The 26,681-nt window shown below is 38.9% G+C and overlaps 1 protein-coding gene across 1 annotated transcript; it reads right to left on the reverse strand.

Moving 5' to 3' along the window:
- Positions 1-12,935: 12,935 nt before the first annotated feature.
- LOC140526321 (glutathione S-transferase-like) lies at positions 12,936-26,008 on the reverse strand. Its single transcript, XM_072642452.1, has 6 exons — positions 25,756-26,008; positions 22,907-22,958; positions 19,439-19,571; positions 17,759-17,900; positions 15,243-15,374; positions 12,936-14,550 (listed from the first exon to the last, which is right to left on the reverse strand). Exons 1-6 carry the CDS (start codon positions 25,840-25,842, stop codon positions 14,380-14,382), a joined length of 717 nt encoding a protein of 238 aa, XP_072498553.1. The 5' UTR covers positions 25,843-26,008; the 3' UTR covers positions 12,936-14,379.
- Positions 26,009-26,681: the final 673 nt, after the last annotated feature.

Genomic DNA, 26,681 nt, shown 5'->3' on the forward strand with positions numbered 1-26,681 from the left:
GCCTCTCTCGGTGCCGCAGCCGTGGCCGCAGCAGGTCTGGGCCGGGCCCCGTGTCTGCAGCGCGACGGACCTTTTGCGAGAGGTTTGCAGATCCCTCTGTGGGTGGAGGGACCCGCGTGGCCACTGGAGATCCTGTCTGTGAAGCCTGCTCGGATCTTTTCCTCTCGGTGCCGCGGCCGCGGCAGGGCTGCACTCAGCTCCCAGTCCCGGCGCCCAGTCCGCAGCGCGAAGGACCCCCCCGCGAGAGGTTTGCAGGTCTCTCTGGAACAGAAATCTCCCTCGCTCCAATGTTCCGTGGCCTCTGGGTGCGGAATTCGCCGTGAGTTACTTCCCTGTAGCCATTCTATCGAAATTCCCTTATCTTATCTCAACTTAGTATCACTAGTTTCTGTTTTTCATGTAAAACTTTGAGAACTTGTAGAGAAAAAGTTAATAAAGGAATCTTATTTCGTTTCAAAGGAGAAAGGCCTCATGGAAGAGATGAGAAGCTATGAGAAGAGAGGTTGGAGGATATGGAGGAAACATCTTGTCCATACATTAGCTCCAAATAAAAGCATTCCTCCCAAATTTGAGGAAAAGTTTAGGAAACACTAGTGGCTGAAGTTGGAACTAATAATAATCATAGCTAGGATTTATACGGTGCTTTAAGGTCCGCAAAGTGCTTTACAACTCTTACCTCACTATTAGTATTCTCATTTTTGGATGAAAAAACCGAGGCTCGTGATGTTAAGTGATTTGCCAGGATCATAGAGCTAGGAAGTGTCTGAAATGAGTTTTTTGCTCATCTTTCTGACTCCTCCAGTACTTAGCCCACTTCCTTGGTCATATTTTTGCTCAGTCATTTCAGTTGTGTCTGACTCTTCCTGACCCCATTTAGGGCTTTCTTTTCAAAGATATGGAAGTGGTTTACCATTTCCTTCTCCAGCTCATTTTACCAATAAGGAAACTAAGGCAAATAGGGTGAAGTGACTTGCCCAGGGTCACATAGCTAATATGTGTCTGACACCAGATTTAAACTCAGGAAGAGGAGGCTTACTTTCTCCAGGCTTGGCATTGCAGCCACTATGCCACCTAGTTGCCCTCATTGGCTCACAGTAGCCACTTAATAAACATTCATTGATTGACTCAAAATCCACTGTATCCCCCTGGGAAGCTGTTGAACCTCTTCATGAACCAGGAATTCTCTGAAACTAAAGTCACCTCTGAGCAGTTTAAATTCACACACTAAAGTCCCTCTGCATTGGTGAAGGGAGTTTACTCACTGAAAGTTTCCTATATCAGTAAACTCACAGGTATAAATAATGCTAATCCCTGACCCTTTTAGCCCCATCCCCCTCCCTTACTGCACATTTCTATGACTCAGCCCAGTGCCTGGCATATAGGAAGACTTCAATACATACTTGTTGAATTGTATTAAAACTTCATTTTATGAATTCTACTTTCTTATCATTAGAAGCACAAATAAAAGTGGTAACTAAGGTGACAAGTTGATAGTTCTCTATCCATAAATCTATAAATTTTTATGGATTTGTCTTGGTTTATACTACATGAAAGCCCTGGAAAGTTAATGACTAATCCTTCTATTAGCCATTAAAAATACCTAATTTTGAGCCTCAGCAGGTAGGAATGGCATGCTAGAATTTTCATGTTCATTTTTTTTTTTTATTGTACTAGAGGTTTTCATGAGCTATAGCAAGGGCAGGTCCCTGACATCAGAAATAGATAATATTTGTGACTTCAGCACAATTTTCAGCAGTAGAGTTGAACATTTGGAGGTGGGGGGGAGAGGAGAAGGAGGATGGGGTACTACTGACTTTTATTTAGTAAGCAAAAATAACAGGTGTCAAACAAAAGAAGTAGTGGGGGTCAAACATGAGAGGTCAGAAAATCAAAGCCAAGAACAGCAGAAGCAGCAAGCTCAAACAAATCTTGAGACAGAAACCAGCATGGTTATAACATCTTTGCATAAGAGACCTTGGAGAGCCACAGAACTCAAATAACTCTTTCATTTGTACAAAAGAGCTTTTTTTCAACTTATATTTTTCAAATGGAATTTCCCATTCACTGACATCTGAATTCTCTGAAGTAAGAAGATTGAGTTTATGGTCCATATGTATTAAGCATGGTAGAGTGACCAATCAAACAATAGCTCTAAGGAATTGTGTTTTACATTGATCCTCTTGTAGCCTTACTGACTAAAGGTCATTTAACCTTTGTTTGAAAACTTCCAGTGATGGGCAAGTTACTGTGTTAGAAAACAGTCTAATCCATTGTTGGACAGACAAAATTGCTAAAATGTTCTTTCCTACACAGCGTCAAGGTCTCCCCCAAATAACTTCAAGGTATGATTCTGGTTTGCCTCATAAAGCTACACAGAAAGTTTTTCCCTCCCCCTTGTGATTGATCTTCAAAAATTTGGAGATAGCTCTCATGTTCACACAGGTTTCTCTTCTCCAAACAAACATAGTATAGTGAATGATTCAGTCAGTTGTCCAAGATGAACAATGTATGGCCGTCACAATTGGTATGAGGGACTTTGCCTCATTGATATGGTAGCATGAATGCTGAATTTGGAGCCAGAGGACCTGTTTCAATCCTTGCCTTTGCAACCTGTGTGGTATGGGGCAAGTCTTTCAACCTAGCTGCTCCTCAGTCTCCTCATTTGAAAAAGGAAGGTATGGAAATACATAATGCCATTAATTAATATCTATTGGATGCAAAAACTTCTAACAAGAACAACAGGTCATGGAGGATGGGATGGTTCACTTACAGCAAGTAATACTGTTTTCAGTCATATTTGACTGAATGTATAATAGCTTCATGACCCCATTTGGAGTTTACTTGGCAAAGACACTAGAATGGTTTGCCATTTCCTTCTCCAGCTCATTTTACAGGTGAGGAAACTGAAGCAAACAGCATTAAGTGACTTGACCAAGGTCACATGGTTAGTATGTAGTTGAGGCCAGATTTGAATTCAGCTCTTTTTGACTCCAGGCCCAGCACTCTATCTACTGTGCCACCTTTCTTTGTAGTGCTTAGCAGGATATCTGGTATGTGGCCCTTGATAAATGCTGACTGACTGACTGAATAGCCTTCTAACTGGTTTCTTAGCTCCCAGTCTCTCATCATTCCATTCAGCACCCAGCTATTACAATGAATTTTCTAAAGTGTAAGTCTAGTCAGTAAGTATCAGAGGCAGGATTTGAATCCAGGTCTTCCTATCTTTAAGACCTAGCCCTCCAACTATTATACTACATTGCCTCTTGCTTGATTTACATTAGTCTATTATCCATTAGAGTACTATTTTACAAATTAAATGATGCTTATTTTTTGAGATCCAGAAAAAATAATTTAATGTAGCTATGGAAATCTACAAGTTTTTTGTAATTCTTAATATTTGGATAATTTTAATAATGATATTACTAGGTTTGAGGGTGTGTTGGTAAATATTAACTTCTAGTTGGTGGGAGATGTACCCATATTTTTATATTTAATCTGCATTATTAGCATTTAACATTACTAATATTTTCTCTATGCCTTTCTTAATTCCATACAATCCACAAAACAATAAATCAAGCCCTGATTTGTAGTGTTTGTCAATTTCCAAGGTGCAAAGATTCACACTGAAAATTCAACAATTGGCTCTCAGGAAGGCTCAGAGCTGGCTCCAGCACATCCCTTACTTCCTTTAATGGGTTACTTTGGCAGTTAATTGGTACAATGGATAGTGTGATAGACCTGGAGTAGGAAAGACCAGGTTCAAATTCAGCCTCAGATACTTACTAACTGTGTGAGCCTGGGCAAATCGTTTAATCTTCATCTGCCTCACTTCCCTCATCTATAAATAAGAGATAATACTAGCGTTTACCTCCCAGAGCTGTTCTGAGGATCAGATGAGATAATAATTGTAAAGTATTTAGCAGAGTGCTGGGAAATAGTAGGTGCTACCTAAATGTTAGCTATTATTATTATTATTAATAATTCCAGGGGTTTTTTAAGTCAATTTATTCTTCCAGATGGTCAGACTGTGAAGCTATATATACCTCCTTGAAAATCTTCCAGGTAAGCCATATAAGGAGGCATGTTTTGTAGAAAAGATGAAATGGAAAGAATGCTAGATGAAAGTCAAGACACTTGGCTTTTGTTCTCATTTTTTCAACTAATTATTTGTGTGACTCAATATAAGTCACAGCTTCTACATGATCCTCATTTTTTTCATCCATCAAATGGGGACGTGGAATCTAAGATTCCTTCCAGCTCTATCAGTCAGTTTTTAGTATCTGGCATATAGTGACATAATTTTAAAATGGAAAAGAACCTTAGAGACCATTGAATCCAACACCTTCATTTTACAGATGAGGAAATTGAGGTTCAGTGAGGAGAAATAACTTGCCCAGAGTCATGTAGGTACTAAATATCTGAGTCAGGTATTTCTGACTCCAAGTCCAGGGTCCTAACCTCTTGGCCACGAATTGATTGATTGGCAACAGGCATCTTTTGCAATATAAAATACTCTTTCCATGAACTTTGATTTGGAGCTGAAGATACTTCATCTATAAAGACCTTCAAAACAGTGTTCAAATCCAAATTTCCATTTCATCACTGATATTCCGGTTCTATCAGTTAGTACCCAGTACCTGGCACAAACAACAATTTTAAAATTGGAAGGAGGCCACATTGACTAACCTTAATTAGTTTCCTCCCCTACTTTTTAGACAAGAACTTCTCAGAGAGAATTTGTTCCAGTTTATAGTAGCCAGATATAAACACAACATTTTTGTGAATCTCACCCACTGTGGAAGGTCCTTGTTTTTGGATTCCACATCTCCTCCTGATCTTTTCTTCCACACAATCAGTTTATATAAAAGGCAAGATCTGAACCCAGGTCAACCAAGCTTCAAGGTCAACCATTTTTATTCTTTTCTTGGGAGTTTGATCTCACTCTAGGTCACTATGACCAAGTAAAATATAGTATTGGATAATGGTGTGCTGGAGCCAGCTCTAACTCCAGGTGAGCTTTAAACCTCAAGAATCAGAAGATGCTAATAAAATGGACTTCATTTTTTTTCTAGATTGTCTAATCTTGAGAAAGTATTAATGTTTCCTGAAATTGTTAAATATTTACCGGGACACCCATGCTACCAGATAGTGATAGTGCTGCTTTAGACCTTTGATCATTCCCTATCTCTGATTCTTTATCATGGCATGGAGGTGACACAGATCTCTTGAATACCAAACCATTCGTGGACAAATTCTGGAAGGTTCTACAGAACTTGAACCATGTGTAGTACTGGTAGAGGGATGAACCTTGTATCTATTTTCTATAGACTAGGCTAGCTAAGTTGAAGATGTTCATTAGCAAGGTAGCTACAGGGTGATGAATTTTTTAGCCATATCAACCCTCAAGGACCATCAATCAATGAAGAAGCATTTATTGAGCACTAAAAATGAATTAGGCACTGTGCCAAGTGCTGGAGAGCCAAAGACAAAGTAAAAATAATCTCTGCCCTCAAAAAAATTACTTCCTAATGCAGAAATGATTTATATCATAAATAGAGTAAATGAATTACAGATATTCTTTGAGGGGATGGCACTAGCACCTGATGAGACCAGGACTGGTGTCCTGGAAGACACAGTGCTTGAGCTGAGACTTAAAGGAAGCCAGGGATTCCAAGAGTCAGAGAGGCTGGAAGGAAAACCATTCCAAAGTTTGTGGACAACCAGAACAAAGACCGGGAGACAGGAGATGGAGTGTTGTATATAAGAACAGAAAGTAGGCTGCTATGGCTGGGTCATACAGCACATGGGGAGGAGAGGGAACAGAATGCAAGAGTACTGGAAAAGTAAGAAGAATCCAAGTTGTGAAAAACTTTTAGTGTCAAACAAAGGACTTTATATTAGATCTTAAAGGATATAGAAAGCCCTTGGAGTTAATTAAGAAGGGATGTGATATGGGTAGACCAAAGTTTTAGGAAAAATCACTTTGGCAACTGAGGTGAGGATAGGGTTGAGTGGGGAGAGAATTGAGTCAAGGAGACCAATTAGAAAGCTATTGCATTAGTCCAGGTAAAGAGAGAAAAGGGCCTACCTGGAGTGCTGGTTGGGAATATCTGCAAGAGATTTTGTGGAGAAAGAAGTTATAAGATTTATAAAATTTGGAAACTGATTAGAGATGTAGAGTGAGTGGGAGGAGTTGAGGATGACAGCGAAGCTTTAAAGGTAGATGACAAGTGGGGAGAGATTGAGGAGGAAAATACTGAGTTTTTTCTTTGGACATTCGAGTTTGAGATGCCTACGGGACATCCATTTGGAATTGTCTAACAGGCAGGCGGTGAAATGGAACTGGAACTCAGGAAAAAAAGTAGGGGAGGCTGGATAGATATAGACAGACAGACAGACAGATGGATATAGATATGTGGGTGTATCATAGAAGCATCTTACTGGAGATCATCATTGTTCCCATGGAGCTGATGAGATCACTGGGAGTATATGAAGAAAAGGGCCCAGGATAGAGCCTTGGCAAAGGTCACCCCCAGTTAGTGGCAGTCATCTAGACAAAGATGCAGTAAAAGAGACTGAGAAGGAATAGTTTGACAAGTAGAAGCAGAATCAAGAGATAGCAGAGTCCTGAAAAACTCCAAGTGAGAGAGAATCCAATAGAAAGTGGTCAGCAGTGTTAAATGTTGCAGAGAGATCAAGAATACTTAATAGCTGTGTGACCCTGGGCAAGTCACTTAACCCTGTTTTCCTCAAGTTTACAACTCATTTGTAAAATGAGCTGGAGAAGGAAATGGCCAACCATTCTAGTGTCTTTACCAAGAAAATCCCAAATGGGGTCACACAATGTCGGACATAAGTGAAAAAACAGAATGTAAGTGTGTGTATGTATGTATATGTACATATCCTATATAACCCACACACATATATATATATATATAATACAGCATATACTACCCAGATATATATAACCCATATATCACTAGCGTTAACATAGTACTTTAAGATTTGCAAAGCCCTTTACCAATATCATCTTCTATATCAGACCTGGCACCCTACCCACGGTGCCCCCTAGATGCCTCTGCACTAAGTTTTTTGTCTTTATGTTTCGTATCAATTATTTACCCTTATGCTGGATCTCTTTTATTTTAAAACAGCCTCTTGATGGTTTTGAGACTCATTTTGATGCCCACATGAGAATCCCCAGCTACCAAGGACTACCCCTGCTGCTTTGGGGTCAATGAAGTCCTCTTGTCTAGGAGAACCTCTGCCCCCTGAATTCTTTCCAAACAACCTGACTTCTAACATCATCTAACTCTTCACTAGTCTCTGTCTTACAAGCTGCACAGGAAGTACTTTTGTCCTGAATTTTAAATATTATTCCATCCTTTGCATACACTTGATGTAGAAGCAGAATGCAACCTGTATTCAAATGAAAATTCTTCTATTTTAAATCTGTTTCTAAAGTCATCATTTTGTGAGACATAAGCTTTAACTGAATTTATGAGAGGAGTTTAGTTAAACAAGAGAAAAAATATTAACTGTGCCTTAAATACAGTAATGGGCCACTAAGTGATGAAGTGGCTGTAATACTGGACCTGAGATCAGGAAGATTAATCTTTGTGAGTTCAAATCTGGCCTCAGACGCTTACTAGCTGTATGATCCTGGGCAAGCCTCTTAATTCTCTTTGCCTCAATTTTCTCATCTGTCAGCTGGAGAAGGACATGACAAACCACTCTCACATCTTTGATAAGAAAATCCCAAATGGGGTCCAGAAGAGTAAGACACAACCAAAAAGACCAAAAAACACCACCACATACATTATAATCTTCGATCCTCCTGTGAGGGGGCCGTTGGCATTTCTAGTTTACAACAGAGAAAAATAAGACTGAGAAGGCCCAAGTAACCAGTCCAGTGTCACAGAACTATTAAATGTCAGAGACAGAAATTAAACCCCAAAACTTCAAATCCAGTGTTCTCTCTGTCAGGCCATGCTGAATATTTAAGTCAAACGTTTCTCCATTGCTTCAGAAGCCATTTTTCTGGGAATCAGTAAAGGTGGAGAAAAGTGATCTTTCTTTAGTTTCTTCTTTATGTTGGGATTTAAAGACCACCTTCAACATCAAATACTGCTTTATTAGTGCACTTGACCAGGTATCAAATGGGTCTACTCCTGGCTTTGCTACTAACCAGCTGTGTGACCTTGGGGTCGTCATACTTCCTCTCTCAGTCATAATTGAAGGAATGCTAAATTTCAGCTAAAAGTTAGCATACATAAAAAATGTATTTTTTTCCCATCCAAGTTCATAAACTCTCCTGAATTCTATCCACAAATTCCTTGGGGCGCCATGGGTGCCTACGTAAGAATCTATGATCTAGAACCTAAAGCAGTTTTTGGTTTGCATAAAAATTATCGCAAACATGCATCTTTAGTGTCTTTATGTTTTTGTCAAGAGAATATTCAATGTTGTTTGACAAAATTAAATTTAAGCTGATAAAAGCTAGGGAGGAATTAGGGAAATAGCATGTTAGCAAAGAAGTACCATGGTGGCCTGAAAAGAATGCTGATTAGGAGTCAGAAGTCCTGGGTTCAAATTCTAGTTCTGCTGCTGATTATCCGTGTAATTTTGGATAAGTCACTTAAATCTCTCTGGGGACTCAGTTACCTCATCTGCAAAGTGAGGGGGTTGAACTAAATGACCTCAAAGATCTCTTCTTCAACAATGATCATGAACTAGATGCCCCATTTTTCAACAGCAAAGAGTAAAAATTGGAGATAATTTGTAGGACTATGATGAGATGTCAAAAACAAATTGGGTTTATGGCTTCAAAGTCATCCCATTTTGTGTTGCAGAGTTTTTAAGTAATGCATGACTAAGCTGTTTCCATACCAGATGACAAATAATACAATGGAAAAACTCATTGGATCTATTGTCAGAGGGTTCAAATCCAATTTACTACCTGTATGACCCTGATCAAATCATTTAACCTTCTGGGCTTCAGTTTCCTCATTTGTAAAATAAGAGAGTTGGGGAAGATGGCCTTGACGATCCCTTCTAGCTACATGGTGCAGTGGATAGAGAGCTGGGCCTGAGTTCCAATTCAGTGTCAGTCTCTTACTACCAGTATGGCCCTGGATAAGTCACTTCAAGTCTGTTCACCTCAGTTTCATCTAGAAAATGGGAGTAATAATAGAGCTACTTCTCAGGATTGTGGCAAGTGAAATAATACTGTAAAGTGCTTATCATAGTGCCTGGTACATGTTGTTGATTAGTCATTTCAGTCATATCTGACTCTTTGTGACCCCACTTGGGGTTTTCTTGGCGAAGATATCAGAGTGACAACATTTCCTTTTCCAGCGCATTTTACAGATAAGGAAACTGAGGCAAACAAGGTTAAGTGACTTGCCCAGGGTGAAATAGTTTATCAGGTCTTTCTAACCCTAGTTGAATCACTCTATCCACTGTACCACTTAGTGGCCCCATCCTCTATGCTTAACTCAATAGGAATGAGTTAGAAGGGGGGGCTGCCTCCAAAAGACTTTTGTCCCTAATTGTTAAAGGATCTTTTCTGTAATGAAAGGAATTCTAGGCATCTAATCAGATAGGGAGGCACGATCTTTAGAGAAACTTTCCCACTTCCACTGAAATCACATTATTCATCCATTGGAGTAGCTATTGAGGTTGACCTAGTTTCGTCATTTCAGGGTACCTGAAAAGGTAGGGCTGGATGAAATGGGCACTGACCTCTCCCCAGTCAGATCTTTCTCATCTTCACTGGGGAAGTTGAGAAATCTGCCCAGCTGTAGCTACCAATGATTTATTAATTCCCAGGAGCTCTAGAAGCTAAAAAGGAAGTATACCATTTTCTCAACTTTTTCTGGCTTCAAAATCTGGGATCTGGACCAAGCCCTGCCTGAAGTCCATTTGACCAGTCTTCTTCTAGGCCTTTCTCCAGACTCATCTCCTCCTTTCTAGATGGATTTGTTGTTGTTCAGTTGTATTTGATTCTTCATGGTCCCATTTGGGGTTTTCTTAGCAAAGATACTAGAGTAGTTTGCCATTTCCTTCTCCAGTTCATTTTACAGATGAGGAAACTGAGGCAAGCAAGGTTAAGTGACTTGTCCATGGTCACACACCTACTAAGTGTCTGAGATGGAATTTGAACTGAGGTCTTCCTTACCATAGCCCCAGTGCTCTATCCATTCTACCACCCAGCTGCCCCATAGTAGGCAGCTTAATGAATAGTAGGCACTTAATAAATGCTTGTTAGTTAAAAGCTCTTTGAGGGCAGAGATTATCTTTTGCCATCTTTTGTAACCCCACAGTTTAGCACAGTGCCTGGCACACAGTAGGTGCTTAATAAATGCTTGCTCCCCACTAATGCATTGATGCTGGAGTTGTGAACTGATCCAAACGTTCTGGAGAGCAATTGGGAACTATGCCCAAAGGGCTACAAAAATGTACGTACCCTGTTGACCCTGCAATACCACTTTTAGCACTGTATCCCAAAGAGATCATAAAAATGGGGAAAATGTGAACAAAAGTATTTATAGCAGCTCTTTTTGTGGTGACCAAGAATTGGAAATCAAAGGGATGCCCATCAATTGGGGAATAGATAAACAAGCTGTAGTGTATGAATATAATGCAATAGTATTGTGCCATAAGAAATGATGAACAGGAAGACTTCAGAGAGGCCTGAAAGGACTTATATGAACTGATGCTGAGTGAAAGGAGCAGAACCAGGAGAACTTTGTGCACAGTAACAACCACAGCCTTAAAGATCTGACCGACAGTGTTGCTGAACCTACTCACTCTTTCACACATGCTCCCACCCTATCCAATCCCAAGGCAGTAATAATTTTTTTTTTAATGATTAATTTTATGAGTGATATTTTTCTTTTTACATCACAAGAACTTCCCACTTTCTTTGTCCACTCTCATTAAAATCCCCACTCAGAACAAATAAGTGTACTCAAGTGAAGCTAATCATATTGGTTATACGTTAAACGTTAGAGGCAGGGTGGAACATCAGATAGAACCCTGGGCCCAGAGTCAGCAATTCCTATGTTTAAATTCCACCTCTGACACTGACTGGCTGTGTGACCCTGGGCAAGTCACCTAAGCTCTTTAGCAATTCCATTGGACTGTTTTTCCCCATTGTCATAGATGGAAATCTACACTGGTGGAGGGAATCACCACACTGAAGGAATCACAGAACTTTTGTATTTTCAGGAATTTGAAACTTAAAAGAAAAAAATGAAAATAGTTTTTTGAAACTGGCCTGTACTGAGTTGGCTAGCTCAAACCTGCCCCTGAGGTCTGAGTGAAGAACTTATGATTCCACTGTTCTTCTCTTTCTATAGGTCAGTGAGATAAGGTTTCATTAACTTGTAGTTTGTCAAATTCTGGTCATCGGATTTTTCTTTTCATCCAAAATACAAAAGGATTTTTTTTGGTTGTTCTTTTCTTTTGTCTATATATGTGACCAGAAAAACTGAGGGATAATATTACATAGCAATAAAAATTATTTTGAGATCCTCCCATGTGTAAGGCCCTGTGTATGGTAGAATATGCATTTGTTTCCCATAATAAGCCTTTCTTAAAATTGACATTTTTCATTTTATTTCATTTTTTTCAATTTTCATTCAGAATAATTTTTTATTTTCAAAAAATCAATTTCACTCATTTAAGAAATAATAAAATTTAAAAAATTTAAATTTTTTATGAGGCAATGGGGGTTAAATTATTTGCCCAGGGTCACACAGCTAGTAAGTGTCAAGTGTCTGAGGCCAGATTTGAACTGAAGTCCTTCTGCTTTCCAAAGGAAGTGTTCTATCCACTGTGCCATCTAGATGCCCTAGTTTTTTTTTTTTCATTTCAACTTCTGATCTCGTAAGATCATAGATTTAGAACTCAAAGGGACAGTAGAAGTAAGCTAGTATAACTTTTCATTTAGAAATGCTGAGTAGTCAAGTGACTTGACAAATCAATATATTCTATTATTTCCTTTTCCCCTTTGGGCTCCTGTGATGCTAACCTGACATCTTTTTGTTTGGGTATGAGAAAAATCTCTTTGCCTTTCTTTGTTTTAAACATTTCCTTTGTCTATAAAAACAGGTAGTCATTTTCTGGTTTGTGAGTATCTTTGGGGATTACATTTGAGAACAGACAACTAGAGGGAGTATCCCAAGAAAGGAGAGAGAGATTTGAAACAGAAGTATTTCCAGAGTGCTCTCTCTGGCTGGGGGTTCACAGGTTAAGGCGGGAGGGGTGCAAGGTAGAGAATTATAGATTCTTTTTGTTATCTTCCCAGACCAAAGAGAGAATGTTGTTATTCATTCTCCATTTTCAAAGAAGTCCAGTGACATCACTAGTGATGTCTTGATTTGCTCGTGATTTGGTTTTAAGTTAGGCAGAGTTGCACCAAGTCCTTAATCTCACTCTGTCTTCCAGAGTCATCCAAGTCCAGTGGCAAGTGTGATAGATGATCAATTAGACCCCTATTTTATTCCAGTATTAATCAGTTTGATATGATTCCATAGGGTTTCCAAAGTTTAATCCAACGTTCACCACATTTACCAGTTGGTGATGAAACTCACCTGCGCAACCACAAGAATGCTGACAAAGATATCTCCATCCTATTTTGCTCAAATTCCATGCCCAAGTCTAACATGGGTTTATTGATATAGAAAATCCCCCAATTTGTTTTTGTACTTCCATCCTCTCTTGTCCAACATGAGCAAGTGACCCTCTTATGACCATTTAATCAGCAGAGAAGACCCTTACCTTGCCCTCTTATGACCACCCATCCTGATGCATCATTTCTGGCTCTTCTGGAGAGTCAGAATCAAGATCTACCAACTAACAAGATTTTGAAATTTACCATGACTCTTCTGCGTCTTTGGGTATCCTGGGGAAAGGAGGCACCTCAGATCGTGAGAAAGATCTCAGTTCCACTTTATTGGAGGGAGCCACGGACCCTTGAGTAAAGTGTTATTGGTTTAAAGATCTGCCTCAGTTATTTTTTCTTGCAGATTGAACAATCTTGAACTTCACACAAGACAAAAGTCAGGATGACTGGCAATGGTCCAGGATGCAGAGGATGACCATGGAATCTTTGAATGTCTGACCTTCATGGTCAGACACCTTCATGACCATTGGAACAAATTGTTCTCATCTGTCCATTCCACCTGGGGAAGTCTTCACATGCTTGCGGTAGACAACCTCCTAAGTTACCCGGGTCTGTCAGGATTTATACTGGGGACCTACTTCTCCCTACTCCCTTCCCTTTCATTAAGTCACTTGCAGAGTGGATTGGGAAGATGAAATAAGACTAAACGACTCTGCTTACCACTCCATCCTACTCAACTTACTTTGGATTTATAAGATTGAACTTTAATTTGTAGCATTCAAACTTGAAGCCTCCTTTGACTCCGCCTCCAAGTGGTGATAAGTTTCTTCTTAGCTTACTTTGCAATGAATGCTCACAAAATGGTTCACAATAAAGATTGTCTGTTTGCAGAAATAAAAGTGCTGATTTTCTCCTGAAAATACATTTTTAAGTTTACAAGACAAGGGCTATTTTAAAAGAGGAAATTTTCTAAGTTAACCTTCAGGTTTTTTTCCTTGAGTGTATTAAAACAAATCATTTTTTAAAAAGTAGAATGAAACCATGATTAAACAGTGTCACAGGGAGAGAGGAATAGGGTATTTTTTTTAATTGAAATTTCTCATTAACTGGGAACTAAACCTTTTCTTCTGTTTTCTTTTTTCATTGAAAACCTTTCTAATATACTGGCAGATTGCTTTCCTGACTAAATCCTGTATAGAGAAGATAACTGAAAATTACTTCTTTTGTTGAAGACCCTGAAGAATATCAGTGCAAGTATTAAAGTTTTGCAGCTAAAAGGAACCTAATGCATCATTTAGTAGGGTTTGTTTTCATATGATTTTCAGTTTTATTTCAAAAGTTTCTACTTTCCAGAAAAATGCAGATTAATGGAAGTAGAGATAGCATAACAGTTGAAAAAGTATTGAATTTTGAAACAGGAGACCTGGGTTTGAATCCTGATTCTACTCTGGTAAGTCACTTAACTTCCCTTATTCTCAATTTCTACATTGGTAAAATGAAGAAGCTAGACTCAGTTCCCTCTAAGGTCTTTCTATGCTCTAAATTAGGCCCTAAATATATAATAAAAATTTAAAAATCTACAAATCTATATCCTTGAGTAAGGTGAAGTTCTGATCAAACTAAGTTGTGTAATAAGCAAGGTAAAGACTAGGTGTTCCAATAAACAACAAGATCTTTAGAGAGGCATGTACTAGCTATTGAACCTAGAAATGCTGCAGAAGCTCATCCTAGTATTTTTGTGGGTATGACTAAAAGTCAGCCAATACAATACTTGAGTATTTAAAATGCAAGCCTTTTTCCAGATTGAATATCTTCTTTATAGCTTCAAGACTTGCATCATCCATTGATGGCCGTCTTGGACTACCAGGCTGAAGGAATTTATGAATCCTGGGGAGTTTGCTGATTCTAGCTTTGAACTCCTAAAAATGAAAGAAAAAATTATGTCACCTGCAACTGAAGCAATCGGCCTTGCGCATTGGAACAAGGGCTCCAGGGTTTTTGCCAAGACTTCAGGAAGCTATTTCATCCTGGGGGAAAGCTGTGGCAAGCATTTTCACCCTTTGGTCTTCAGGATCTCCCTGATCTGCAAATGTAAGCCCCTCTCTTTTCAGGTATAATATAATGTAATATAACATAATATAAGATAATGTAATGTAATATGATATCATATGATGTGATATCAGATAATATAATGTAATATAATAAATATATGAAGAAACAACCTTCTCTTTTGAAAATGTATAAAGATTTACTTCCTTAATTGCTGGAAAAGTTTGAGTTCCAGGCTCACTTCATACTTAGCATCTGAAAAAATATCCAGCTAAGATCAGAGAACCTCATCATCTGAAGACTGGACAAGAGATTTTTATGACTCATGAAGACTGTCTAAGGATCTGTGTTCTTGAAGGAAGGCTACACAGAGGAAATTCCGGATCTTTTAAACAAACATGTATTGATCACTTACTGTGTCCGAGGCATTGTGCTAAGTTCTAGAGATACAAAGAAAAAGCAAAAACTATCCATACCTGCGGGAAAGTTACATTCTAATGGAGAAGAGGACATGTACATCAATAGCTATATGCAGTATAGAGAATGTTTTTGATGGAATTACCTGCAGTTTAGGGAATGCCGAGAGAACACCAGACTTGCATTCTTCAACCATTAAGATGAGTTCAAGTAGATGTACATCTGCCCAGCTCAGCTGGTTGCCAACAAGGTAATTTTCCCCATGGCCTTTCAATGCCTATAGGATCAATGACAAAGAGAGAAGGGAGGGAATTAGGGCACATTACTTGAAGATGGCATATTATTTAAAGACAGAACATTTTCTCTGGCTATCCCCCATGTCTGGAGCACTCTCCCTCATCCACTCTGACAACAGACCTCCTTGACTTGCTTCAAGTCCCAACTAAAATTCCATCTTCTACAGAAAGCCTTTCCCCACTCCACTTAATTTCAGTGTTTTCTCTTTTAATTATTTCCTGTTTATCCTGTTGGAGGTTAAGTGGAGCAGTGGTTAGAGAGCCAGGCCTGGAGTCAGGAAAACCTAAGTTCAAATTTGGCCTCAGACACTTACTAGCTGTGTGAATGTGGGCAAGTCTCTTCACCCTGTTTGCCTTAGTTTCCTCATCTGTCAGATGAGCTGGAGAAGGAAATGGCAAACCACTCCAGTATCTTTGTCAAAAAAGCCCTGAGTGGGACATGAATAAACAATAAAATTTATCCTGTACATAACTTCTTTTGTATATATTTGTTTGCATGTTGTCTCCTTCTTTAGACTGGAAACTCCCTGAGGGTAGGGACTAAATTTTGCCTCTTGTGTATCCTCAGCCCCTAAGCACAGTGCCTGGTATATGGCAGGTGCTTAATAAATGTTTCCTCATTAACAAGGTAGGAAAAATTTCTCTATTCATTTGTCCTCTTCTACATTGTTCTCTTTGTGTATTTTTGCTCTTTTCATCATACTAGTCATTCATTCATTCAATAAACATTTATTAAGCTCCTATCATATACATGCCAGACACTGTGCTAAGAGCTGGGGATACAAAGAAAGGCAAAATACAGTCACTGCTCTCAAGATGCTCCCAGTCTAATGGGGGAAGCAAGGCATAAACAACTTGGTAGAAGTGATATCTGCAGGATGAATTGGATACTCTCAGACAGAAGGAGGAGTAATAAGGGCTTCCTGCAGAAGGTAGGACTTTACCTGAGACTTGGTGGGAAGTCAGAGAAGTCAGAAGGCACAAATGAGGAGGGAGAAGTTTCCAGGCATGGGAGACAGCCAGGGAAAATGCCTACAGGGCCAGGAAATGTTTGTTCCAGGACCTTTAAGGAGACCAGTGTGAGGGGGCTAAGCTTTACAAAGACTGGAAAGTTAGAAAGGGGTTAGGACCTAGCCTATGAAGGGATTTCAGAGCCAAATACAGTCTTTATGTGTGATAGTGGAGGTAACAGAGAGCCACTGGAGTTTACTGAATGGGATTGGATAGGGGGAGATGACATGGTCACACCAGAGCTTAAGCAAATTCAATTTGACAGTTAACTGAAAGATCCCCCATGATGGGGAATGACCTAAGGCAGAAACACGAACCAGCAAGCAACTGCAATAGTTCAGGCATGGAGTACATTACAAGCTCTGTCAGTTATTTCCTATTTATTCTGGATATAGCTAGACTTGTACATATTTGTTTGCACATTGTTTTCCCCATTAGATTGTCAGCTCTTTGAGGGGAGGGGCTGCCTTTCGTCTCTTTTTGTATCTCCAGCACTCAGCAGAGTAGTCACTTAATAAATGTTTATTCAATGGAAGGTTACATATATCCAAAAGTTCATGTTTGTTGAATATAGTTAAGTTCATAATTTTAAAAGTGTAACCTAGTATACTTTTACAAGTGAAATAATTCCATCTTCCTATTATGGGGAGAGAGACAGAGAGAGAGGGAGAGAGAGTTATGTAACTTAGAGTTACATAAGAAATATTTAAAAAACAAGAGCACTGGATCAGGAGTTAGGAAACTTGGATTTTTTTGTGACTGAACTAGTGGCTAACTCTGTGACCTTGAATAATTCTCAAGGCCTCAATTCCCTCATCTGTAAACAGAGTTGTTGAACTATCCCTTTTTTCCTACATCAGTTGCTTCACAGGGTTGTTTTTGAAAGCAAAACAACTTCTTTCTCCCTTGCTCCTTCCTTCCCTCCGTCCTTCCATTGTTCCTTCTTTCCTTTCTTTCTTTCCTCCACCCCTCTATCCCTCCTTTCTTCACTGGAATTGTTTCCCCCCCAGTTCAGGGCTTGTTGGGTTTTGTTTTCCTTTGGGATTCATTGGCAGGATTTGAATCAAGATCTTACTGACTCCAAGTGTACCAATCTATCTACTGTACGTTGCTGCCTTCGTAAAGTTTAGGAATCTGAGGTCCTAGTCTACTCAGTGATATGCCCACATTTCCACATTTAGAGGCAGGATCTGAACTCAGATCCTCTGTCTACAGAATCAGGCGTCTTTCTTCTGTACCATGGGCCGTCCAATGTTTCTGCATTGTCACGTATTTCCTTAGATTCAAGTAGAGAAAGTGCTTATAATTTCAGTGAATATGCAGGTAGATCACACACTGCCTCACTGTTCCATACCTTCTCATACACTGGGAAGAATCTTTGAGTGGCTTTCTCAGTGATGAAGCTCATATTCTTCTCCTGCTCTTCAGGCAAAGCCAATGGGAGGAACATAATCATGTCGTACAGATCTCTCATTCCTTCCACATACATGTCAATACTGGAAAAGGAAAGAGGTACCAATAAAAATTACTAGCTCATGGTATTATTGAGAAATTCCAATCAAATAATATATATACAATGCTTTTCAAGCTTTAAAGCTCTTTTTAAATACGTCATTATTATTAATGCAGGAGCAAATAAAATATTATATGTGAAAATGCTTTTTAAGAGCATAAAGCTATTGTTGTTCAGTCATTTCAGTTGTGTCTGACTCTTTGGGACCCCATTTGGGGTTTTCTTGGCAGAGATACTGGAGTGGTTTGCCATTTCCTTCTTCAGCTCATTTTATACTTGAGGAAACTGAGGCAAACGGAGTTAAGTGACTTACCTAGACTTACACAGAGTTTGTAAGTGTCTGAGATCCAATTTGAACTCAGATGGATGAGTCTTCCTGACTCTAGACCCAGCACTCTATCCATTGTGCCACCTAGCTGCTCACCACAGCACATAGTTGGCACTTCACATATACTTGTTGATGGATTGATTCATCCTGTATGGGTGGCATGTCCTCTCCATGAAGAGTTAATAAACATAGGAGCTAATTTTTAAAACATCCCCACTTTCGTTGAGTTAATAGTGAATTTATGTATTGTTTTTGAACTTCTGCTTCTATCAACCATTAAAAATTATTTTAAAATTATAGTTATTCAATTTGAGATCCAAAGCCAGAATTTCTTCTCTTCTGAACAAGTTATCTATATATCTGAGTGGGCCAGTCCATTACACATGAGCCTGAAGACATTAGTAGGAAAATATTCCCAGCATGCCCATTAAGTTAAAACTGAGTTCCATAAATATTCCATTAGATTGTAAGCTCTTTGGGACTGTCTTTGGCCTTTTTTTGTATCTTCAGCATGAGCAGGGTACCTGGAACACAGTAGGCACTCAACAGTAATTGACTAATTGATAACCAGCCTACAGAAGCCAGTACCATTATGTTATAGCAACACTCTACTGAGCATAGGATTTAATTTCCCCCTTTGACTGCCCACACTTTGAGAATACCATCTACTAGAGCTATCTAGATCAAGGTATTTTGGAGAGAGGGCAGGGCCAAGATGGCAGAGTAAAAGCAGGGACTTCCCTGAGTTCTCTTCCAAAGCCCTCCAAATGCCTGTAAAAAAATGACTCTAAAATTCTAGAACTACAGAACCCACAAAATGACAGAGTAAAACAAATCCCCAGTCCAAGACAACATAGAAAGTTGGCAGAAAGGGTATTTTGGACTTAGATCATTTGGGGAAAGGCATTAAAAATTTTACATATTTTCTTTCATAACATGCTGGTAAGAACATTCTTGCTTTGTCCATTATATAAAAGAAGATATTTTCTTAACGTAATTTCATTGAGAAGTGGGGGAAATAATAAAGAGCTGGCCTTTAAGTCAGGTAGACCTACAGTCAAGTTTTGCCTTTGACCTCTGCTTGATGGTGTGACCTGGGTAAATCATTTGTTAAAATCCATTGTTAAGTAGGAATATCTTAAATAAAAAAGGGGCTTCTATGTTGTCTTATAAACATGCAACAATTACTGTACAGGAGTTGCTCCTTTCGGTCCTTCCCATACAAGTTGTACTTTGCGGCTATGTATCTTAGGATGGCTCTGGTTTGTACCATCTTCATTCCATCAATTTCAACCATTGGCACTTGCTCATACAGTAGTTGCCCACCTGAAAAAAAGAAAGAGAAGTCAAGTCAGTGGTTATTCCCCCTCATTAGAGTATGGTCATGGAAGCACAGTTCTGGAACCAGAAGGGACCTCAGCAGTTGTCCAGTTCATTCTACAGTAGGGGAAATTAAGGCTTAAGAAAGATGAAGGACTTTTTCAAGGCCACATGGCTAAGTCTCAGAAGCAAGATGGCTATCCATGAGTGCTGATTTTAGAATAAGTGCTCTTTCTGCTTTGTCACATCACACTCTGTTCCATGGGTGGTTATTTTCATTCTAGAGACACTTCCTCCCATCCTGCAGATGTGATTGTGTTTGCTGCCCAGTAAGGTCTTTCAAGATATTATGAGTGATTGACTTCCTTTATGTATTGAGAGACACTGACCTCTTTGTTGTTCCTCAAACAAAATACTTCCATCTCTGGACTCCAAGCATCTTGAGTGTGTGTCCCCCACGCCTAGAGTGCTCTGCCTCCTCATCTCTATCTCCTGTCTTCCTGGCTTCCCTCAAATCCCAGCTAAAGTCCCACTTTCTACAAGAAGCATCTCCTGATTTTCTGCTTACCTCTAGTGGCTTCCCTGTGTGAGTTTTCTGCAATTTACCCTGGATATGGCTTGTTTGTTCATAATGATTTAGTTGTCTCTACCTAGTTAGACTGTAAGTTCCTGGGGAGCAGGGGCAATTGGATTTTTTATTTCCCGTTGCATCTACTCATTTTTATTTTTTAACTTAATTTATTTTATTCTGAACTTAAAAAATAAAACAAATATTTCCATAACATAGTAAAATAGAAAAAAAAGATTGTAAAAAAAATGATGCTTTTACCTTTCTATCCTCATTGCTTACTGCAGAGCCTGGCACATAGTAGGTGCTTAATAAATGCTTCCTGACTGACTGAAAGCTACTGATAAAATGCCATTAATTAACAACAGTAGTTTTGAGACTCTACTATGTGCATTTCAGTGTGCTAGATGCTTTGGGTGGTATACATGAACACAGAAAGGACCTCTAAGGATTTGTTGGTGATCTTGTTGGACTAGGGAACTCCCTGTGTGAGAACTTCCACCAGCAACCCAAATGACAACTCTATGACTTGGTCTGTACACTGTCTGTTTGGGTAGTTTGTGATTCTTGACTTAAAGGAGTCTGCCTTCAGATCTTCTCTCACAAATTGATATCTGCTCACTCCTGCCTCTAGCCTCAAACACAATTCTTTTATACATCCAAAGTTCTTCATGGTGTGTTCTAGCCTCTCCTGCTAGCTTTTCTGCACCCCCACCCACCCCTTGACAAACTGGGTTACTTGTTTTTCTGCACACACTACATTACACTTCCTGTCTCCTTGCCTTTGCATGGGCTAACTTCCATCCCTGGAATTCCCTCCCTCTTTACCTCTCCTGATCCTGCTGGATGCTAGCATCCACCTTCCCTGAAAGGTTTTTTTCCCCTGAAATACCTTGGTATTTGATATACTTTATATTTACTTATATAGGCAGGTAGGTGGCTTAGTGAATATTTCTGGATTCAGAGTTCCAACCTTGTCTCAGACATTTGCTAGCTATGTAACCCTGGGCAAGTCACTAAAGTTCTCAGCCTTAGCCTTCTCATCCATAAAATGGGCATGATGAAAACTCCTTACCTCCTAAAGTCATGAGGATCAAAGGAGATAATATTCATAAAATACTTTGGAAACATACAAATAGCATGCTGTTGCTGCTGCTGTTAATGGTGTTTAAGCATGATGTTTCCCCCTAGAGAATATAAGCTCATTAAGGGAAGGAATGACTTTATTTTTTTCATCTTTGTATCTCCAGTACCTTAAATAGCCCCTGGTGCATTGTAAGTGTTTATAATATAATGAAAATATAATAAATGCACTTAATAAATGCTTGTTGATCAACTGATCCTTCCCACCCACCCCCTTTCTTTCGCTTCCCACTGCCCATGCCCTATGTCAGGGTCTCATCGCTTCCCACCTAGATTCTTTTTTTCTTTTTTTAAAAATTAACTTATTTTAAACTTAAACAGAAAACAAATATACAATAAGAAAAGAAAAAGAAGCATTATAAACTTAAATACAAAATAAGAAAAGAAAAAAATATTGTTGTGTGCACAACAGAATGTAAGGGAGGAATCAAAATATACAGCAATAAATTTCCATTTCAAAAGCCTGTATAATAAATACTACATGTTTTGTTGAGAATTATCCATCTTTTCTTTGCTTCCTTGTAAGTTTTCTTTTGTTCTCTGCTATGCGCTTTTTACTTTGTTCTTTTTTTCTCTTTTCTTTCTCCCCGCCCCCAAGAAGGTATAAATAGGCACAGATATTATCTATGTAAAATATATAAGTATCTATATATACATATACATGCAGACATACATGTACATACACATATACACATATGTATATGCACACAATATATACTTATGTACAAATATGCACACAAACATATATATGTACATTTAAATGTATATATATATTTCAGTATCTATAATCATACTCATATATAGGTATATACATTCACATGTATCTATGTAAGACCATACTATACCTACCTATCCTCTGTTTCTCTGAGGATGGATAACCTCTTCCTTCATAGGTCCGAGTCTTTCCATATTTTTTAAGTCCATCAGCTAGTTATTTCCTACACTACACCAACATTCCATCCTTTTACTATCTTGTTATTTAAAATAGTCTAAAACAATAATGCTTAATAAGACTGGCACATGGTGTTGTTTCTGGATTTTTCTCTTAGGATTAGATATATTGTACCTTTAACTTTGTGTGCCAACTAGATTTTTTTCAGTGTTCCTCATGGGCCTCCATACCTCTCTTCTCTGTCTATTCCAAACCAAACCTTCTTAACTAGTCTTCCTGAAACACCTCAATTATCAAGATACTTCTTTGCCCACATGCAAAAAACCCTCCAGTAATTCCCATCTGCCTCCTCTTTCCTCACATCCAAGCTCCTCCTTGACCTAACTCCAACCTAATCTTTCCAGTCGTAAATCCCATCACTTTTCCCTTCCACCACGATTTCTCTATAGAGGACAAGGACCCTTTGTTTGAGGGCCAAAAAAGCTTTACTTCCTTCCCGGATGTGGCTGTTTTGAAATTTAAACCCCACCTCTGAGGTACAGAGGAACACACTTGTGTACTGTCCTGTGTAATTCCATATCTATGCAATGATTTATAACACACTTTTTCACAACTGTAGAATCAGTTAATTGCTACAAGGCAACTTAGAGACTTTCTGTGTGTCTTTTCAGGCAAGGCAAAGGAAGTTATTCTGATTTTAATGGACTAGCACAGCACACAGCAAAGCTTTGAACTCACCCTTAATTAAATTCTGAAGTTCTTCTGCTGTTTCAAAAAGCACTTCTTCATACTAGAAAGAAGGACACATAAGGGTGTCAGAGCAATAGAATCATAGAAGGTTAGCATTGGCAGGGACCCTAGAGATCACCTAAGACAACTATCATGGTAGAGTACAGGAGCAGGAGTCACAACGACCTAAGTCCAAATCCTGCCTTAGGCATTTACTAGCTGGGAGACCCTGGGCAAGTCACTTAACTTCTCTGGGCCTCAGTTTCCACATCTGCAAAAATGAAGACCTTGGACTAAATGTTTTCTAATGTTTCTTCCAGCTCTACATCAATGATTCTGATGCTCTTGTCCAACATTTCTGAAATGTTTTGGTCTCAGAATCCTATCACATTCTTAAATATAATATTATTGAGGACCTACCCAAAGAGCTTCTGTTTATGTGGGTTCTATCAATATTTGCTGTATTAGAAAATAAAACAGATGAGTTTTAAATATATTTCCAATTCATCAAAACAAATCCATTACATATTAATATAAATAACATATTTTAATGAAAAATGACTGTTTTCCAAAACAAAAAACTAGTGAGAAGAGTAGCATTGTTTTACATACTTTTGCAAATCTTTTTAATGACTGATTTTGACTGGATTCTTATATCTGCTTCTGCATTCAGTCTGTTGCAATATGTTGTTCTGGAAGAAATATACATATACACATATACATACATACATACATAGAGATGTGGATATTTAGATAAAATTCAGCTCCTCGTGGATATGTAATTGGAAAAGGGAGGAGTATTTTTGTAAGCTAATAACATCTTAGTATTATTATGAAAATATTTTTGATACCAAGGATCCCCTGAAGGGATCTTAGTACCATTGTTCTAATCCTCCCTCCCTCCACTTTTTTTTATATTAAAAGATGAGTCTTAGAGAAATGCTTATCAAATTATTAATTCCTAGAGGGTAACAATTTGTACTTTTTCATTTTTGTATCTATCCAGTGCCTGGCAGAGCCCACTGTGTAAATCAATACAATGTATCTGTGATTCTGGAAATCACTATGACTTCATATGTAAGTGCTATTCTCTGAGGCACACAGAGACTGAGACTTACCCAGGGTCATACACCTAATAAGTGTCAGGGGCACAGTTTGCCTAATTATAGGCCCAACATTCTGTCACTACAATCACTAGGGGCTACCTTTCTATGCCTTTTGGGACAGAGAGGGTGGAGGTTTCTGTACCTGTAATTTCATAGATATAGGACAGAAATGTAAAACAGACTGCCTGCAAAATCCTGAATGCATTTCCACCCAGATTAAAATAGAATTGGGAAGTATTTATAAATAAAATTAAATGCATATGATTTAGTGGTCCCCATTTCTATGTGAGTTTGACACGGGCTATGGAGGGAACTCTTATTTGAGGAAGCCTTATCTACCAGGCCAAATCAGTGACTACTCTGCAATGTACACCCTTAAGAGTTAAAACCTGGGTTCAAAACCTACCTCTGTAGCTTACTGCTTGAGTGACCTTGGGCAAGTCACTTAACTTTTCTATGCTTCAGTTTCCTTATCCATAAAATGGGGGGAGGGAGAGGCACAAACTGGATGACCTCAAGATCCCTTCTAACTCTCTATTTATGATCCCATGATCCTATGATTTACCCAAGGTCACACAGCTAATTAGTGACAGAGCCGTGACTACAGCCTGAGTCTCCTGACTCCCAGACCAATGTTCTTCACTATGCCACACTACCTAGTTAATACTGTGACTATTAATCATTGTAATTGCTGCTCATAGTATGGCCATAGATTGAGACTCTTAGTCTGTTTACAAGGCAACTAAGTGGTGTAGTGGATAGAGTACACAGAGTAGTCTTATTTTCAGTCCTGGGACAGAATGGGGTCCTATGATTAGCAGAACTGAAGGCCCCCACATCCTAGGATGCAGACAGAGCTGGGAGGGACATTGGAGGTTATCTCATCCAATAGCCTCAATTGGCAGGAGAGGAAACTGAACCCCAGACAGGTGAAGTGACTTACTAATATCAGTTAAGAGTGGCAGAAATCATTTGTCACAACCCGAAGGATGGGTAAAATTTTTTCTAGCATATCAATCTAAATTATTAATGTTTAAAAGTTTAAAAACTTCATGAAGACTTTATGAAGGCCTTGTATATAATGAATCTGAATCTTCCCCACTCCTTACCCAAGAGAAAGGAAGCAAGCAAAAATGAAGATGGCTAAAGTCTCTTTAAAAACTAACCCAGTTTCTGTTCCTTGGCATTTTTCAATTTTCCAAAGTGCTGGGCTTTTAAATGAATAACAACAGTAAGCAATGATGGCCAGGCAGTTAAGGAAATAAATGGGAACCAGTATCATTCTTAGTGTTATGCAAAAGAAAAAAAATTAAGCAGTCGTTGTAGGCAAAGATCATAGAACATTAAACCTAGAAGGGGATCTCAGTAATAATCTAATGCCAGCCCCTCTACTATAAGTGATGAAGCTGGAGAGATGCAAGACGGCTTGCCTAAGGACATCCAGCTAGTAGATAGAAGTGCCATGACTTGGACCCTGGTCTGCTGAATCTAAGTCCAGTGCTCTTTGCACTAGGCACTGATGCTACTTTCAGAAGGTGAACTCAGTCAACAGTTAATTATCAAGAGAAATGAGACTTTCAACTTGCTCCTAAGACTCAGTTAATAATAAAAGAAAAAAAAAATGATGGTGATCATAGTTATTAGACCCCTCTTTTGGAGGAAGTCATTCAGTAAGTTCCATGTGACTTCTCCACTAGTAAATATTCACTTAGTCTGATGAAAAAGAATAAATGTAAGAAATGAAACCTGTACCTCCACACCCGAAGCTGCCAGCAGCCAGCGCACTGATTCCATTCTGCCTCTTCCATCAAAGTAATAAAGTCTAGGCTTCCCAGCCATGATTTTCAGTTCCTGGTTTTCTGACAGAGAATAGAGAACAGTCTCACTCAGACCTAGATGTACAAGCCGTCCTTTTTGTAATCTTGACTCCACTGGTGATATATGAGGAAAACCCAAACTCTCAGGGCCACCGATTCAGAGGGCAGATTGGGGAGGGGTGAAGAGGGAGGGGAATCCCATGTGAAGGGCAGGATTCAGACCTCCCATTTTTCCTCAAAAAAGGCTGAAGTATTGATGTATTTTAATTGACTGAAATGCATTTGGGACTTTGATGAGTAGGAACTGATCAGCTTAACTTGGTGCACATAGAATATTTGAAATGTAAAGATGGAGTTTCTTTCATTGTGTAAAGAATGTCTACCAGGATAATTTTTATCATTTTATCAAAGTTGGTCATCCAAGTCATGGATCCTATATAATGGATTCTATATCATGGATCCTATATAACTCCCTTTTTGACTCTAGACATTGTTTAGGGCTGATCCTAGTTATGCAATTGTGGAATTCACTATCAAAACCCAGGAACTACAAATCAAATTGAAAAGTTTTCATTTAGAATGAAACAGCAAAATAAATGATAAGAGATCTGTGCTTTGATTTATGTAGCAAGGTCCCTGGAGAGGAAATTCCCTCTACCACCAGTACAGCTACCATTGTCCTGGTGTTTTTAGTGTGAGAGTTGCTTGGGATATAGAGATGTTAAGCAAATTGCTCAGGATCACACAGCCAGTAGGAGTCAAAGGCAGGATTAGAAGTCAGGTCTGGCTGAAGTGGCTTGCCTATCTACATAGACCACTTCTTTTCTTCTCCACTGTTGAAATCCATTCCAATAAAATATA

Source organism: Notamacropus eugenii, chromosome 2, assembly GCF_028372415.1.
Source record: "Notamacropus eugenii isolate mMacEug1 chromosome 2, mMacEug1.pri_v2, whole genome shotgun sequence".
Taxonomy (NCBI): Eukaryota; Metazoa; Chordata; class Mammalia; order Diprotodontia; family Macropodidae; genus Notamacropus; species Notamacropus eugenii.

Coding starts and splice junctions, on each gene's coding strand:
- LOC140526321 (XM_072642452.1), bottom strand. CDS start 25,842: ATGGCTGGGAAGCCTAGACTTTATTACTTTGATGGAAGAGGCAGAATG. Junction 22,959..25,755: donor TGGCAGCTTCGGGTGTGGAG/GTACAGGTTTCA, acceptor CCTTCTTTCTAG/TATGAAGAAGTGCTTTTTGA. Junction 17,901..19,438: donor GACCGAAAGGAGCAACTCCT/GTACAGTAATTG, acceptor TTCCTTTTCCAG/TATTGACATGTATGTGGAAG.